At 36.3% G+C, this 18,211-nt stretch overlaps 1 protein-coding gene across 7 annotated transcripts in view; it reads right to left on the bottom strand.

The window, feature by feature from the left end:
• The window catches only part of RYR2 (ryanodine receptor 2), a 377,495-nt gene that overhangs the window by 162,860 nt on the left and 196,424 nt on the right, over positions 1-18,211 (bottom strand). For all 7 annotated transcript variants that reach the window (XM_068184981.1, XM_068184983.1, XM_068184978.1 and 4 more), the window contains 6 exons: positions 13,605-13,723; positions 13,082-13,215; positions 9,283-9,524; positions 5,820-6,012; positions 3,809-4,025; positions 3,482-3,586 (listed from right to left, as the gene is read on the bottom strand). In XM_068184981.1, the coding sequence (XP_068041082.1) occupies positions 3,482-3,586; positions 3,809-4,025; positions 5,820-6,012; positions 9,283-9,524; positions 13,082-13,215; positions 13,605-13,723 (1,010 nt within the window). The remainder of the gene's footprint in view (positions 1-3,481; positions 3,587-3,808; positions 4,026-5,819; positions 6,013-9,282; positions 9,525-13,081; positions 13,216-13,604; positions 13,724-18,211) is intronic.

An 18,211-nucleotide genomic window follows, 5' to 3' on the forward strand; every position in this document is an offset into this window, starting at 1 on the left:
TCTCAACTTAGCATCTCGTGCTAGAGTTCAGCCAACAACATCTACAAACACTTGATAAAATACATTAGTTTGAAAATATTACCTAAAAGTCCCCAATGCAATTGTTAACATCTGCACAGTAACATTTTCATGTCAATCTTAGATAGACCATAAGTTCACCATTTAAATTAACCTTTAATGGTGCAAAGTGGAAGTTATTGAAAAATAACATCATTGATTTTTGATCAATCAGATAATTCTGATGGAAAACTGAATACTAACAGTTGAAGTAAAAAAGCCTAATTGTTATAATTTTTCAAAATTGATATTTACACTACTACTTAATCTAGTTTATTTAATGTCATGAAAAAAATCACATTTCTCTTTAACATTGCTGAGTTTTTGCATTTGATCCAAGCACATAATTCTCAAATTGAACAGCAGTCATTTATGTTTTGGACTGAAAAAATATTTACAGTCTCCGGGGGTTATTTATCTTGATTTGATGGGATTAATGTTCTTTGGACAGACAACACAGGCAATCAGCTGTCAAACTAATTAAAAAATTTAATAGGCGATAAAATGAGAAATGTCTTTTACTACCAGTGAAAATATTTATTTACAGATTCCTAAAATCTTTGGTAATCTGTATATTTAAAAATTGAGTATAGTCTCTGTGTTTAGATCTGTGTACAGCTAATTTAAGTCTTGGATGTCAGGTATTATCCTCAGTAATCCAAATTAATTTATTCCCCCTAGTGACACCATTTTTGTTCTACAGCTACAATGTATAATAATTCTATCAAACAGCTAGCATATTTTGTGGGTTACCTTGTAGTTTCCTGGTTTTTTTTGGTTGTTTTTTTTTTTTTTTTTTTTTTTTTTTTGAGAACAAAATAAAATCTACTGCCTTGCAAACAAATTACATTAGTGGCAGAACTCATCCATCAATTCTCAATTTTTGTGGCTGGTTTAAAATGTGCAGTGATATTGAACAAAAATAAAGATCTGGAGATGCATCTAATTATTTCAATAGCACACATACTCAGAGTTAAAATTAAGGCAATTAATAAAGTCCATATTTTTTTCTACATTAGCTTGCTATTTTACTTTGTTACATGCACAGAATGTAGTAGTAATAGGGCATGCAATAGTGGGTATCAGTTTGGTGATACAATGTACAGATCTGATGATGCAGGTATGTAGGAGGAATATAAAATGCTACCGCAGAAATGTTTCATAATCTGGAGGATCATTTTAGAAGTCTGTCTATTAGCCTTTAAACTTCTAGAAGGTGAAAAAACACCACTAGCTACTACATACAGTGCATCTTCCTCTGAACTAAAAAGACAAAATTAGAGGACCTGTGTGTGCCTAAGCAAGCTAATTTTTGTGCCAAGCCCCCACTACTCAGTAACTGCAGTGCAGGAGTTCAGGTAAGTAGAATTGGCAACAGTGGCTTAAATGCAGCCAATACAAAACTGGGAGGAGCTGTTGACTCCCTGGGGGCAGGGAGGCCCTGCAGAGAGACCTAGAAAAATCAGAGGCCTGGGAAATCACCAAGCCCACGAAATTCAACAAGGGAAAGTGCCCGATTCTACACCTGGGATGGGGCAGCCCTGGATGTACAGACAGACCAGAGAATGAGATGCTGGGAAGCAGCGCCATGGAATGGCACCTGGGAGTCCTGGCTGGTGGCGAGTTGGAGATGAATTAGCAGTGCCCTGGCAGCCAGGAGGGCCAACCCTGGCCTGGGGGGCACCAGGCACAGCATCACCAGCCAGGCAAGGGAAGGGATTGTCCTGCTCTGCTCTGCACTGGGGCAGCCTCACCTCGAGTGCCTGAGGCAGTTTTGGGTGCCACAACCCGAAGAAACTCATTGCACTGTTAGGGAGTGTCCAGAGGAGGGCAAGGAAGATGGTGAAGGGCCTTGAGGGGAAGGCATTTGAGGAGCAGCTGAGGTCACTTGTTCTGTTCAGCCTGGAGGAGACTGAGGGGATACCTCACTGCAGTTACAGCTTCCTCACGAGGGGAAGCAGGGGGCAGGCACTGATCTCTTCTCTGTAGCGCCAGTGACAGGACCCATAGGAATGGCCTGAAGTTGTGTCAGGGGAGGTTTAGGTGGGATATCAGAAAATGGTTCTTCACCCAGAGGGTGGCTGGGCACTGGGACAGGCTCCTCACAGCACCAGGGAAGTGGTCACAGCACCAAGCCTGAGAGACCTAAAGAAATGTTTGAACAACACTTCTGGGCACCGGGTGTGACTTGGGAATGGTGCTGTGAAGGGTCAGGAGTTGGACTTGATGATTCTTGTAGCTGTCTTCCAACTCTGGGTATTCTGTGAAGCTGATAAAATCATTTGTGAGGAACCAGTACGATTAAGAAATCACCCTCCAAAAAATGATCACCATATACTCTATCAGGATCCCAAAGAGAGCACATCCTACCACAATGCATTAAAGCAAGGCAATTTAAAAAATTTAAGACCTATTTTCATTTTGAACATAACTAACTTTATCACTTGGTACTTATCATATATGGTTTAAATACTGTTCAACTGTACAATTAGACTCTTAATATGTAATGGTACACTGAGTTCCTGCAGGTTGCTGCACAGCTGGTCTGATTACACCACAATTAAAATGTTTTGACATGTTAATTTAACTGAGGTTTTGTGTTTGATTTGGTGTGGAAATTAACTACAACAAAATCTAGAGATATTCTCTGTTAATCATATATTTTTAAGTACTGCTGTATGCTGAACCAAAAAAATACTTATGCCCAGTTACCTTAAATCTGTAACCTGAACTCCTCAGAAGCCCAAAATCTTTTTAGTAACAAAAATAGAATACATACATGTTTTTACACTTATATCTAGTACATACCACATGTTTCTATATGCTCTTCACAGCAAGATTTCTTCATAAAGCAGCATTTGGGAAACAACAAGTATAATAACATGATAATTTTTTACTGATTAAATTTTAAAAGAATTTCTTTTTCATACTCCATGAAAAGTAGGAAAGAGATAAGAAAATAGTTACGTAGAGTACCTAATACAGACATAAGACTGAAGAAGTGGAGAAAAGGAAAGCAAAAATCAGATTTAATGGAATTTCCTATAGGCAATACTTATTTGGGACTTTAAAAGAGTAATGTCAGTCAGTGCATGTAAAGAGAACCAAGAACAATGTTTTCATTGGTAACTCTACCAGTCAGTTGAACATCTTGCTCCAAGAACAAATAGGAGATAAAAAACTCACTATGTGCTTTCTGTGCTGAGAGACTGAAAATTTCAGCACCAAATAGCTTTAATACCAGAATTTTTTGTTCAGAAATGCCCAAGTGCTGTTGGTTTCCACATGCTTTTGGTAGGAAGGTGTATAAAACCTTACCAATTTTGGGAGGAATGATGAAAAATGGAGTCCCATTAGTACATTGAAAGCAATGTACTGAATCATACAATGCAATTAACAGAAAATTAGATTGGAAGGTACATACTGGTCCGTACTGCCAGCCAAGTTCAATCTTATTCATAACCCAAAGTTCATGGATGTTCTCTGCTAATTTTTCTCTAATTCTTTCCAGGTGGGGAGGCAAAACAATCTAAAGAGAGAAGAGATAAGAGAGGAAGAGGCTATTACAAATAAGTTGCTTGACACGCCACCCAAATTTTCATAACAGGCAAACTTCATACAAACCGGATCTCACTAAATTCCAAGAAAAAAACAAGTTTGGGACAAGGTGCAAATTAAACCAAATGAAGTAAAATAGGCATGTAATATGTGTGTGTTTAAAAAGGAAAGTGCAGTCTTCCCATTGCCATACCTGGCTAGTATCTACAGGAACTGGAGTGAAAGCTGCTTGTGACAGAGAGACAGTGGGACCCAGTAGGTCTCTTGTGTAGCTACGATCTTGTTTGTACTCTCGGCTGTTCTCCACTTTCAGCTTCTCTTTTGGTAGGACAGCTTCAAAGCATGGAGCATATCCAGGTGGAGGAAGGAACTTGAACTCTCCATGGCGACCTCCAAGCAAGAAACGAACCCTGTAAACATCAGAATTGCTTTAGATAACCAAGACAACTCTGGTGGAAAGCCTAATCAGTCTATAAGCCTAAAGAATATTAAATGTTATTTAAAAAAGGGGAAAAAAAAGGAGGGAAAAATGTTAATGTTGCAGCTTCTTTTTCATTGTTTACAGTTCAACTTTCTCTAACTGCTGCTGGTTTATGATGTAGGAGGTTCAAAAAACACATAAAAAGTAAACAATTCTTTTTTATAGTTAATTTTACTTCACTGAAGGCATTTTAAATCACAAGACCAATAATCTTTGAGAGAGAGAATAATCAGTGTACTCAGCACAGCTATAAAGTAAGCAGCAGCTTTTTGAGTCTCTGAAGACAGAGATTAAAACCCAGAGTAATCAATCATGCCCTTCACAACTCTCTCCATTGAGGAGGTCTCCAGTCAATCTCATTTGAGAAATGAACCTAAAACCCTGCAGTTCTTTCTTTTCTCTCCCAAAACACTAAATCTTTAGGACACAATACAAAAACTCCTAAATTTCCTTCCCTAAAACTTTTACTTGTCATATTAATAGAAACTCAGGAGAAATCACTCTTTTATTCATGACAAAATGGTAAAGATGTCATGGCTTTTTATTACTGAAAAATTCAATCAATGAAGTAATAATGGTGTAGCAATGGCATAATATCAACATGACATAGCCATGACATAATACTGAAAAATCTTCCTAGAACATTGCCATCCAGATGGAGTCAAGAAACACCCAAAAGACTAGCCTTAAACCAGAAGAATTTTGTATCTTTTCTGTTTACTGAGTATCTTACAACATTTTTGTTAATGCTATACCAGTACACATTCAAAAACTGCATGCAGTACATAAAAAAATCTGTCAATAATATCTCTAATAACAGAAATAAAGCATGCAAGTTTATAGTTTTGCATTTTGTAGTATGCAGATCTATGATTTTACTACATTTTCTCTCCTGTACAATCAAAAGCAAAGTCTAAAGGAGTGTATTCTGCATCTGGAGTAAAGGATGGGTGTGTGCTCTGTGTGATAGCTTTTAGGTTCTGTGGTATTCTTTGAATGATCCCTCAGGGAACATTGCTCTGCCTCCAACAGAAATAAGCTCTCATCCTTCATCTTTGCCAGTCCTGATAACCTTGGTCTCCCCGCTGGAACACCACACAACCTTTTTTAATATTATAGTCTCAAATTGCTCAATACATGGAAGCAAATCTTTTGGCACCTCAAGTGTGACTCGAAATTTTATAAAAAACCAATACAGCAACCAGAATACAGATTGAATTCATTTTAATTCATGCTGCAGAAAAGGAAGTGTATGACCACTATTTCTTAAGGCAAGTGCAGATAATACCTCTTTTAGTAACAGTTACTACCTCATAACAGGTGAATTAGGGAAAATATATTTTTAATATCAATGGCTGATGCAAAATGCTGCCGTGGAGTGAATGTGTAGCAATGCATCAGTGAAGAAATTATTAAGAAGCTGTTTGTAATATATGTCTGCAAACCACCAGAATACACTGGTGTGCTGAAAAGCAACAGATGCACTGAGTCTTTAGGGCTTCTTTGTAGCTCTCACTACCCAAGAACTGGAACGTTACCAAAAAAAAAAAACAGATGTCAGAAAGAGAAATGAGAGCACACAGCCGGGGAAATATTCAGCATATTCATCTATACAGAAAAAAAAAATAACCCAGAAGACTTGGAAAAAAAAACAAAAACAAAACAAAAAAAAAAAAAGCCCACACAAAAAAACCAACAACAAACAACTCCACGAGATGCTAACTTTATTCCTGCAGAGAAGCTGACAACTGGGAAGAAGAGGCCATCTATGTTGAAGTTTTCAAACATTCCTTGAACTGGCTGACCATTTATTCGGAAAGAGATGCTGGGGGCACTCAGGTCCAAACAGCAGCTAATAACATCATCAGTTCTTAATAGATGTTGGTTGGGAGAATTTACTGTTCGTGCTACACAACCTATGGAAGTAACAGAGGTACATTTAGTGAAACTTACAAAAACCACACTGGTTTTCACAGCAGCCTAAAAAAGACAAAAACGTCACTTTAGAGTGCAAACACATTAATACATGAATATCTAACCTATGACATCCAAGACCTGATACAGTCGTAAGAACACAGCTATTTCAATCATAAATAATAAAACTCAATTACATTTAATGTGAGAATAATTACTGATAACCATATAAACAGTCAAAACAGATAAAACTACATTTTATTCCTTTCATTACAGCCATTAGTACCTAATATGAAACTTAGTATACTTTTCTAAAGAATGCTTCATTATTTAGACAAAGAAAAACATCTCACTTTGAATTATTTATGGAAAATTAGGTACTCCCTGTTAATGGCCACATCATGGTACTCTTCCAAACTTGAATGAGATTATACTATTCAGTTTCATCATTAAACTGCAAACCAGCATTTTTCAGCAATATACAAACAGAGATGAATTTTGAAGGCATATATTCAGTAATATATATATTTTAATCAGTTTTTATGAATTCTAGAGGATTATTCTTACATCAAGTTTACACAAGCACACCTGCTTCCCAAGAGAAACAAGCTATAGAATTCAGAAATAGAGAATGATTGTCTGAAATGTACTGCCATCTACAGTACAAATTTTTTGAAAAAACATGGAAGCTGTTTGAAAACAAGTCTACATATGTTTTCCAAAAATAACTTACGCACTGTCTGCAAGAGATACTCCATGATGCATACTAAGAACAGAGCATTAACTTTTTAACTAGGGTGTCCAACTTTTGTAAACACGAAAGACTTAATTAGCACTACATTTCCAGGAAGAAGCTGAAGGCATATGGTTTTATCAGAAGCAAAAATAATGAAATCTCAGTAATTTTTCTACAAGTGAATTTTCATGCACATATCTCCCCAACCCCTGAGGAAAAATAAAATACCAACACTTTCAAAACTCTATATATGAAAAATGACTTTGTGATACTGCCAGATGAAAATATCATAGCTGAGAGTTAGTCTAAAATAAATCACAGAAAGGGACAATTACCTAATAGCAGGCATAACAAAACACTAAAAAAAGCTACCAATGAAGAGTGAATATTTCATCCACTTAAAGAATACTACTTGAGACAAGATGCCTTTTAGACACTAAAATTTTGGCTTATATAGGTTATGGAGATCAATGCAAGTCTGACTGCTAACAGAAATATGTATTGGTCATTGATGAATATACAGCAGATCAAATTATCTAAATGCATTTTCTGGCCCTAGGCTTTAAGGATGAGTTCCACTTCTCCACAATAGGTCATTTCAGGACCGAAGAACCAAATGTAAATTATATGTGATTCTCATACAGGCTTGGTCCAGAACAGAAACTTGGGGGCAGAAATTATTGTTGCTGTTCATTAATACAGTAAATGTTTCATGGTAAGAAGGTTATTCTTAAAATGCCATTGCAGAGACTTATCAAGATGTAGCCTGGGATTGTGGAAGCAAAAAAAGGCCATGATTTTCAATATGCAACAACTTAAAGTTCTTCCATATTTGAGAGGTATTTAAGTGTTACACAATATTATCAGTGAAGAAAGAAGACACAAATCTTTTCAATCTACCAGCCACATCCATAACAGATAAAAAAATTTGCAGATACATTTGTGGTCTGACCTATTTTTTTTCGGCAGGACTTGAGAGCCACAAACAACTGTTCATTTTTTCTGTTGTTATATTTCTGACTGAAAAGTTTGCAGTGGGTAGAAAAATAATTTTAATTTTCAGTAATCTTTTGTTTCCTCCCTAGAAGTGACCTTAAGTACAAAAGCTATCTTGGTTAGCTCATTATTTTCAGGTTCTTCTGTAATAATACTTTTTCTGTCAAACTCAGTCACGACACTTGTAATGATACCATTAATTATGCATCATTGTTCCAAAGTAATTCTCACTACACACGAGAGGCTAAGTAGAGTTTCTTTCCTAAGATGCCACTCCAGTTGATATGCTATTATTTATTAATAAAATCCATTGCTATTTTGATTGGAAAGTTCTTTTGAAATGTAAAACTATATTATTTTCCAAGTATCAAGCTACAATGCCTCAAAACTGCAAAAACTTTGGATGATGCAGCTGACTCACTATATTATCTCTCTTGTCTGCTAAGGTGCTTTAGAAAACCTGCTCATAACTTTATAGTGGAAAGAACTGCCAATCCAAGGAGCCTTTCCCAGTTTCCAGGCTGTTCTCTAGTTCACCACTACCCAATAATCTCTCAAAAAACAAAAGAAAAAAAAAATCTTCTCAGCAAGGTAAAATCATAGTAAAATCTCCTTTCAAGAAGTTCAAGACTGTCCAACTGTAGGACTACCTATTCTAAATGATAGCTGGGAAGCTTTTCACAAAAGTCAAAACTCATGAAAAAGATTAAGAAAAAAGAGAAAAAGCTATCATTATTCTGATTTTGCTCAGCTAACCCAGTCTGAAGAGAGAATAAAGTATTTGTTGAATCAAGAGTAAATAAAAATGCTTTAGATACTGAGTTCAGCTTTCTCCAACACTAGAATCTTCATGCATAAATTACTATTAACAATTAGATCCAAAGTAAGCCAAGAACATTTTAAAGATGAATACCTGAGCAAATACCTCATATGCAAACTAGGAATGTGATTCTGCAAGTTCTGCAGTAATCAGTCTTAATATATGCAAATAAAACATCACTACATAAAAAATATCTTGTTTTAAATATATGGCAAAAAACATTTAAAAATCTTCTTCACCTCTGAAGTATCTCTGAACTTCTGAAGACTCATAATAAAAATCCGGCTTGGAAAATAAAACAAACCAAAAATCAAAAATGAAGAGTCCTGTTACTTAAATCTCTCAAACTGTTCTTACACTACCACAGAGGAATTACGAATCCAGATGACTGTAGTACTTCAATTTTTGCAGCTTTGAAGTTTTAAATAAAATTTTCATAGTTACCATGAACACACAGTCCCCCTATCCACCCATCCCCCAGAATCCCAGACTGAAATGTAAATTATTAGTCTACCTGCATTACTTCACACAAACCAATTTTTTTCAATGGACATTGTCAGTTTAAATCATATTCTGATATAGGGTTCTGTGTGTTCCAAGTGTCCCCTGAAATAAATGATTCACTTTGCTGCTGTTGAAACCAAATTCACTGGAATTGCAAACACAATTATAATGTTTACACAAAAATAATCAACAACCACAAAATACCCAAGAGAATACCTGACCACAGATGCAGACCATCAAAGCCATAGGAATATAGGTCATCACCAACACCATTTCCTCCCCATTCTGCTCCTCCCCCTGGGTAGGGTGAGTAGCCTTCTGTTGAAGCCCAGCCCACTCGTAGGTGAGTTGATTCTGCAGTCACAAAGGGCTCTAGATGGTCTACCATAAGTTCATAGTACCATTTTCTGTATTGAGCAGAACCTTCACTAATCCCCAAGAAGATGTTGGGTCGCATGCTTAAACAGAAAGAATAAAAGTAGTTATTAAAATCTTATCTCAAGGAGAAGATCAAATGTGCAAACTTTTCATTGACTCAAATTTCAAGCTAGTTTTGTGTTATTAAAACAACGGAAGTAATTTTACTTCATGGAAACATACAGATTACCAGGCTGGAAAAGACCACAAGGATCATCTGGTGTAACCTCTCTTGATAAAAGCACAGTCATGACGAGATGGCCCAGCACACTGTTCTGCTGAATCTTATATGCCCAATGTTGGGTAATCCACCATTTCCCCAGCAAGATTATGCCAATGAATGATTCTTCTCATTCTGAAAAATGTTACTCTTTTCTCCAATCAGAATTTCCCCAGGAGATAATTGTACCCATTATCCTTTGGCTTTTCCATGTGACTTCCGGCTGCACCTGTTCCTCTAACCAGAAAAATGGAAATAAGAGGTAGCTTCAGCTCAAATACTTTTCACTTGCACTCCCAAATCTGTATAGTCCTTCTTGATTCTACCCAGGTTTCAGCTTGCTGTGCCATTTATGCCCTCATGAGAAGAGTAACAATGGATAGCAATCTGTGCTCTGGACAAGTTAAGGCACCCTCTAGGCAACATTTGAGACATTAGCTCCCAGAAGACAGTATATTTAGTTATTTATTCATTCATTTATTCTAGTGAAAAATGGTCTATACATTTTAAGTGAAAAAAAATGTATGCTTCAGTAACTGAAACAGTATCCTCACTCAGATGCCAATAGTAATTGGTTTATGTGTTTGAACAATTAGTAGATGTTAAATCCTGCAAAAAAAAAAAAATCACAGCTATTCATCAGTTACCAATGCAAGTATAGTAAGTACACATTGCAGATTTAATTTTACATAGCAAACTGCATTCTGTAACACTAAGTATCCATTCAAGAGAATAACATTTTAAAAAGATACAAAAGTGAAGAGTCATTCTATTTCAAAATTCTCTTGTACCTCTTCCTTTTTTGTTCCAAGTCCTGTATAACTCAGTAATTTGCAGTGGTTGTAAAAATCCCTAATATCAATGTGATGCTCCTACTGCTACTGGTTTTACAGTACTTCACAAGACTACTTAAAATAAACAAGTTATTACTGTACTTATTCAATATCTAGCTGAAAAGCAATATGTAGAGTAATATCTAAAGGTCATGAGGGAGGACAAAAAAAGGGGAAAAGCCTCTGCTTTTCTAATCTGATTTTGGGGATAATATTGAATATAGATTCTCATACCAAAAAAATCTGTCTCCAAGTAGTCATTTCTGTGTCAGCTCTGTATTAAGACACTTAATCTTGAATTAAAACCATAGAGCACAGAAGCATCCAAAATCAATACCAACTATATTTTTTCAATGGTTGGTTACCCATATTGCAAAAAAACTTTTAAACCTCTAGACTGAGTGTATGTAGTCTTCACATTCCTCCACTAGACTGGGTTTTTACTTATATAAGTATTTTCTTTCTCCATTCATGCTGACTAATCAACCAAAAAAAAAATGTAGGTCTAAGCTAGTCCCAGTGTGCTTTCTAGTAGAGGGAATGCAGAGGGAGGATAAGGGCTGATATGGGTGGTTAAATACAAGTCAGTGTATAAGCAGACTCTAATGATCTGGTTCTTATAAAATAACAAGTTTTATCAGGTAAGACCAATACACTTCTAGAAGCATATGGGTTGTCTTTTGCCAAATGTTTAAGTATAGATATTATTCACATTGTTCCAAGTCAAAAATTTATTGTACTTAAAAACAAAATGTGTTTGACAAATCTATCTTCCAGAAAATTTATATTATTTGTAAATTATTAACAAGATCACTAATTTAATCTTTTCAGCCTGAACAGAGTAGCACAAAAGTATGCTTTTGTCCAGACTTCACAATTTAGTCTACTTTATCAGCCAAATTCCTTTTGTTCAAAAGAGGTTTGTGAATAGAATTTTCCAAGAAAAAGTATGTTAAAAAGCAATATCTTAGAAAGTTCCAGTAATACCTTAGAAAGTTCTTTTGCCAAATATTTTTGGATCAAGGCATACATGACTTTGTCTAACACTAAACTTCTTCAGTGATTCCTTGGTCTTATTGACTCTTGAAGAAAATATTTTTTCCTTATAAATGCAAGAATAAGAATCTTCTCATTCACACCTTTCTAATGCAAAGCAAAAATATGGAACAACTAATTTGCTTTTTCTACCACCTTATTTGGGAAAGACAAGTCTGTGTTCCTTGTATGAAGCTCAATCATGAATTGCAGAATCACTGAGGCTGGAAAAGACCTCCATGATCATCAAGTCCAACCTTTGATCAAATATCTTCATGACAATTAAACCACAGCACTACATGCTATGTCCTGTCATTTCCTGAACACTATCAGGTATGATGACTCCACCACTTCCCTGGGCAGACTGTTCCAATGCTTAACCATACCTTCCATGAAAAAAATTCTTCCTGGTGTCCAATCTGAACCTCTCCTAGTGCAGCTTGGAGCTATGTCCTCTTGCCTGTCACTGGTTGCTTGGGAGAAGAGGCTGACCACCAGCTGGCTACAGCCTCCTTTCAGGGAGTTATAGAGAGTGATAAGGTCTCTCCTGAGCCTACTCTTCTCCAGAGTAAACAAGTTTCCTCAGATACTCTTCATAAGACTTGTGCTCCAGATCCTTCCCAAGCTCCATTGCTGTTCTCTGGACACGCCCCAACACCTCACAGTCCTCCTTGTAGTGAGGGGCTCAAAACTGAACACTATTCCAGGTGTGGCCCCACCAATGTCAAGAGAGTCAATCAGTTCCCCAGATCCTTTAGCTTTAAGTAGCCTCCTTATAATATACAGGTTGGGTTTTTAATGGTTTTCAGCATCTAGTAAATCCTATGAACTCTGAATTATAAGTACTATTTCTGTGTTTCAATTTTCATCCTCAAGTCTCAAGCAAAGATTGAGACTTTTAAAAATAAACAAGTTTGAAACAGAAGATCCCACAGATTTTCATACAAGTCCACATTATTTGGCCTCAGCATTAATTAAAACTCTGGAAATCATTTACTTAATAATATTTGTAAATTATACTTTACCAATTTAAGATGGTACTAGCTTCATCGTGTTATTAATGTCTGCTTGAAGGTAGCTTCTAAAACTCTGTCAGCAAATGGAAGGGTGAAGGCACTCTCTAAATATTCTAGGCACTGATGAAGGTGCTTGACACTAAATTCTTAATTTTGACCAAAGGTGATTGGGAAATCCTCATAAGACCATAAATGCAATCACAGGACATCAGTTGACAATACTTTGAATCCACATCTAGATCTAGACCATAATCTTTAGAAGAGACTACAGCTTTGCAGACTTAAAACAGTTTAGGGCAGCTATAGCTTATGACAACCCACATTTCAAATTTAATCACTACAGCAAAGGGAATTCAAAATCCTAGTAAAAATAAAATATCGTAACAAAAGTTTGGGAGTAAAAGAGATTTTCTGTAGTGACTATTTCTTTTAGGCACAAGTTAGGGTTTTTTTTCTTTATTCATAGATAGAGTTTTTTTTCTTTTTCTTTGTACCTGCTCACATGGTTGACAAGGCGTGTCTGTAAGAGCAAATCTCTTCCTGGCAGGAGATTATCACAGATTAAATGTTGATTAGACCGCACAGCTACTCCATGACAAACACAGAGAGAACACAAAACATCCAAAACCTGGAAAAAAAAGAGATTTTTTTAAATCTTTAATATTTTTCATTGTCATGGTTAATTACTTCAGGCAATGTAATGCTCTATACCTTGTTACTGGAAGACATGTAATGGAATGTAATTAATCTAACACAGTGGTTTTATTTTAGAACAATCCAGAAATTCTCCTAACACTAAAACATTCTTCCCACTTCCCTCACAAATTGTTATGTATCAATGTTTTTGCCAAAAATCAGGTAATATTCCTCTTTGCTTCTTCAAACTGCTCATACACGTTTTAGGCTAAGTTTAATTTCTCGTTATCGAAACAGCATTAAATTATTTGAAATTAACTTCCACACAGAAAAGCGAGCTCGCTTTGTTCATCTAAATACACTTGTTTAGACTTTACCTACCTTATGGTTTCTTCCATGCTTGTCCAAAAGACAGATGATTGATTTAATATGTCCTTCCTTAATAATGTTTAGAGCTTCTGGGCTTTCTACCAACACACAATGTAAAACCTCTAGAATTCCTGGTGGGGGGGGAAATAATTATTTCATCCATGTGCATATAATGTCATAACTGTACATAGTAGTGTGCAATCTTTTGCTCATGAACACGAAACAGTTTCAAAAATCATTGTATTTGAAAAACAAACCCAGTAAAGCAGCAGTTATTGCCATGAAGAATCATTAGCATTAAAGCATCATCATTAAAGCATTTCTCTGCAATGGGGAAATAAAACAAACTCCCATGTGTACTGGACCAAATCAACACCTGCTTTGGGATCTTCTGCCTTTGGGAAAGGCAAGTATTGTACATGTAGTTCATCGTTATCTGTTGCTTCAGTTGTGGCCACAATGAGAAAAATCAGAGGAGCTGAAGGAAAGCTGAGAAGCAGCCTTCAATCTAGAGATATGCAATTCCTATAAGCAATGTACAGCTCTCATCATTCTGTCTTCAGCCCTTTATTCAAGCAAGATCTCCAAACACCCAGCTTAATCCTTGCAAAGAAAAATCCATAGCATGAGTCTTCTGCTCTTTGCCATGCGCTCTTTCCATTCATGGAAACTGTAGCACTGCAAACTCCCCTTGATGTGGGAAAAATAGTGTTTTTGTCTGATGGTTCTGTCTCAGTGAGAGTACTCTGGCCCTTTGATTCTAGTGAGGAAGAGAACAGCAGCTGCTACAGATAACCTACAGCACTATCATCATTTATCCCCATATTATTTAATGTTTTTTCCAGAGGTCTGAGGGACATAGGCTGTCATCACTAATAAAGAGTAGGGGTTTCTCAAGGACTGAAATGTAGAAAAGGTGAAAGACAACAGATAAGTGATCATTTGATTAATCCAGTAAACAGGTTTCAAACAAAGTATGTTGATTAATATATTTATAGACAAAATCATGTATATATAAACGGAAAATGTAGGTAGATAATGAGCTAGGGGTGAACTCCCAAAGTGATTCTACAGCCCTGAAGGTTTAAGCTTAACTATAAATAAAAGAACATACTAAACCTGAATTTGGCAGCAGTATGGTCTGTGTTGCAATAGATGTGCACTTCTGTTATTCCACCATTCTATGAATACTGACAGTAACAATACTGTTAAAAAGGATAAAAACCTAAGAGTCATGAGAGCCAGCTAAAAGAGCAGATGCTGTGTAGCAACATAGCAGTAAGCACAGTCTACCCAGCCTACCAACTGGATAAGGTCAGGGGTCACTGATCATGGTAAACCTAGGGAGGTTAAAAAAGTGTTACAAAAGGATCCTTAATCAAAAGGATCCTTGTAATCCAGAACAAGATTAACAATTTTGTGTGTCACAGTGATCTGGCAATGCACAAAAATCATTACATTCAAAACATGGTAAATGGACATTTGCCACCTCTCATTGTAGCACTGAAACACACTTTATCAATTTAAATACTAATCCAGTATTAAATGACACCACATAAGTGTGGCAACCATATCCTTAGAATTTTCTGTAGGTAGAGTCATAACCCTTTGTCTTAAAATAGTGTACAGGGTTCATTTTGTAGGCTTAACATTTTCAATAACAGAATTAAAAATCTTTTGAAGATGTAAACATTCAATAATAAATGCATGTTATAAATTAGATCCAGCTGCATCAGCACCTTCTTGAATTACTATAGCATCTGACTGCTAATTACCAAATAGGTTTTGGTCCCTGTGTTTCAGAAAAAAATTGCATATGAGTGTACTGTGTCTGTTCGGACTGATTCACTATTAGATTATCTATATTCAAGACAATCAGACTAGTTCCACGTTCACTGGAGTTGCTCAAGGCAGTAAAGCAGTAAGTGTTTGAATCTAATACAATTAAACAGTATGATATGCAGAGTTCATAGTATGGAGAGTGAAAATTTTCTTAATGACTAACACATGAAAGGAAGCATGTATATTCAAGACAGTATGTTGACTCCTCTAATGTCATTCTGTAGAATACTAGAATAAAATGCATGCACTTTAAAAAAATCCTTTAAAAAATCCTTAAAATCTGGCTTTATCTGGTTCCAAAAAGCTTTACTTGGAGGATAATCACGTTAAAGAAACTTCCCTGCCCAACCATTCACTCTTGCACCACCTGAGCTTGGATCATGGCCCCTTTAAAGCTACACACCACACACTTGCACAGTCAGACCAGGTTTACTTGCCAGCTCTACCCCAAGTTTCTCACAGCAGAGTCTCAGATGTCCCAGTCCTTAAAATAATTTGATTGTGGTACAATGACTAACAAAATAACGACTCAAGCTCGGTGCTACCAAGGACAGATCCCCAAGATGGGAACCTGAGATTATCTCAGCTAGCTAGAGCATGGTGCTGATAATACCAAGTCTGTGGGTTCAACCCCTGTACAGACCATTTATTTAAGGGTTCGACACAGTGATCCTTTTTGGCACCTTTCAACTCAGAACAGTCTGTGAGTCTGTGGGCTCCTGCACTTCTATACCCTTACAGTCTAAGCATGCAGAAATGTGGGGGTCCTTGATTCCTGCCATGTCTCTGAGTGTCAGCTGCCTGGGCTACAGGTTACTTTGCTATGCTAAAAGTCAGCAGTTCAAGGCTTCTCGTCTCACCCAGAGCTCAGCCAGCAGCTCAACTGCAGGCTGCAAAGAGAGCCTCCTGCACTGAATGTATTCCTCAACATTAGATTACTAACTTGCTGTATTCTATTTTTCCACCTATGTTTTAATGCCTTTAAAATTATAGTAAGGCTAGTTAATCCCATCTGGAATATATTTCAGAGTGAAAGACTAATCTAATCTTAATTTATGGATTGAAGAGACAGCTGAAGCATTTGTCTTGCAGCTCTGTGATATCTCGCTTCTAACATGGTCTACTCTCAGACATATTTCCACTTGAACAGATAGTAATTTTCCTTCTTTTGCTTCAGTGAAGTTTGGGAAATGAATCAATTTCTGATATAATTTGTACAATCAATTCACAGTTGCTGTTTATATATTTAATGGCTTTGTTCTGTTTTCATAACACTTTTAGTTCCAGGAAAAGGAAAAAGTGAAAACAGGGATTTTATAGATAATAGTTGGTAGCATCAAATCTTTATTGCAATACATTCCAGAAAACACATGCAGGAGAGGTTGCTGACAACTTTAATGTTCAAGGTGAACTTCATTTTGGTGTGATTAACAGAACGTGGTTATGGTCTTCCTCATAAATACTTTACCTTAGGAAAAAAAAATTATGTCATGTGAATATATGTATCCAAGCATTCTTAGTTTAAAGGATTAATATAAGTCATTATTTCTCCCTATTGAAGGTCTACTGCTGGAAATTAAAACAGTGAATATTCTCAGCCTGTCAAGCCAAATAAAGCTTACAATCTGGCAAGCAAGCATCCCACAAAAAATCAGAAAATTACATTTACATAATAAAAGCTAAACCTACTGTGCCTCTCAAGATAACAAAAGCACAGCCTAATTAGCATCTTTTATAACTGACTCCCTCAAAACCAGAAAAAGTCTTTATTATAAAATCAGTTTTGGAGGCAACATGGAAGTTATGTTACCAATACACGTGGGGATGGAGTACAAGTGGCCTAGTTCCTAGCAGAAAACACATATCAAATAAGTATTGCAATTAGTACATTCAGAGTTCTTGCAGCATGTCAGGAGGTTCACTACCCAGAGCAACTAGTGTCAGAATACTCTGCAGTTTACAGAATGCATCTTATAGCTTACTATACTATCGCAAACAATTAAGTTTTTAATTCTGAAATCTTTGTGGTTTGAGATTAAAAATTAAAAATATGTATGTACATAACAGAAACCATGTAACACAGGCCTTTTAGAGCTGTCATAAGAAATTTCATCTTGAACCTCCAAGAGCTGAGCAAAAAGTTTTGCATTATTTCTGAAAGCCCTTACCCTGAGAGTTTCAGATATAAAAGATGGTCTTTTAAGGAATAGTTTCAGCATTGTATCTTGTGATATACATTGAAATTAAGCAAGTTGCAATCAAATCCCATGCAAATGCAAAACTGTGAGATCCTTCTCCTTAAATGAATGCTGTCACACCAAAGGTGGAGCATAGCAGAAAAATAATTTAATTTATGATTTTGACATTTTTCAAATGTTTGTTTCAGTTTAAATTCAGTTACTCAAATACTCAATAGAGCAAGGAGATCACAGCATCTGCAGAGCAGGTTCCCCAAACAATATCATAAACCAACACAAATTATGTTCAGTTATGACATCTATTTAGTTAGGATCACCAACCCTAGTGTATCAGCTGCAATCACAGGATGATCTGCAAACCTCTAACTAGACACCCGTGCTCTAAGCAGCCATCTGTCTCAGTCACCAGCTGAGAGCTAAAGTTGCCTCATCTTTTGAGCTGCTCAAGCATTCAGAGCATAAACATACCAGGCTGAAAAAGATCAGGTACATGCCAGGAGTAGGAAGTAATCCTGTAGTAAAACAGGTCCTCTGCCCTAAGGCCATAGATCTGCAACTAAAACATGAAACAAAACTCTG

This window comes from Anomalospiza imberbis, chromosome 3, assembly GCF_031753505.1.
Source record: "Anomalospiza imberbis isolate Cuckoo-Finch-1a 21T00152 chromosome 3, ASM3175350v1, whole genome shotgun sequence".
NCBI lineage: Eukaryota > Metazoa > Chordata > Aves > Passeriformes > Viduidae > Anomalospiza > Anomalospiza imberbis.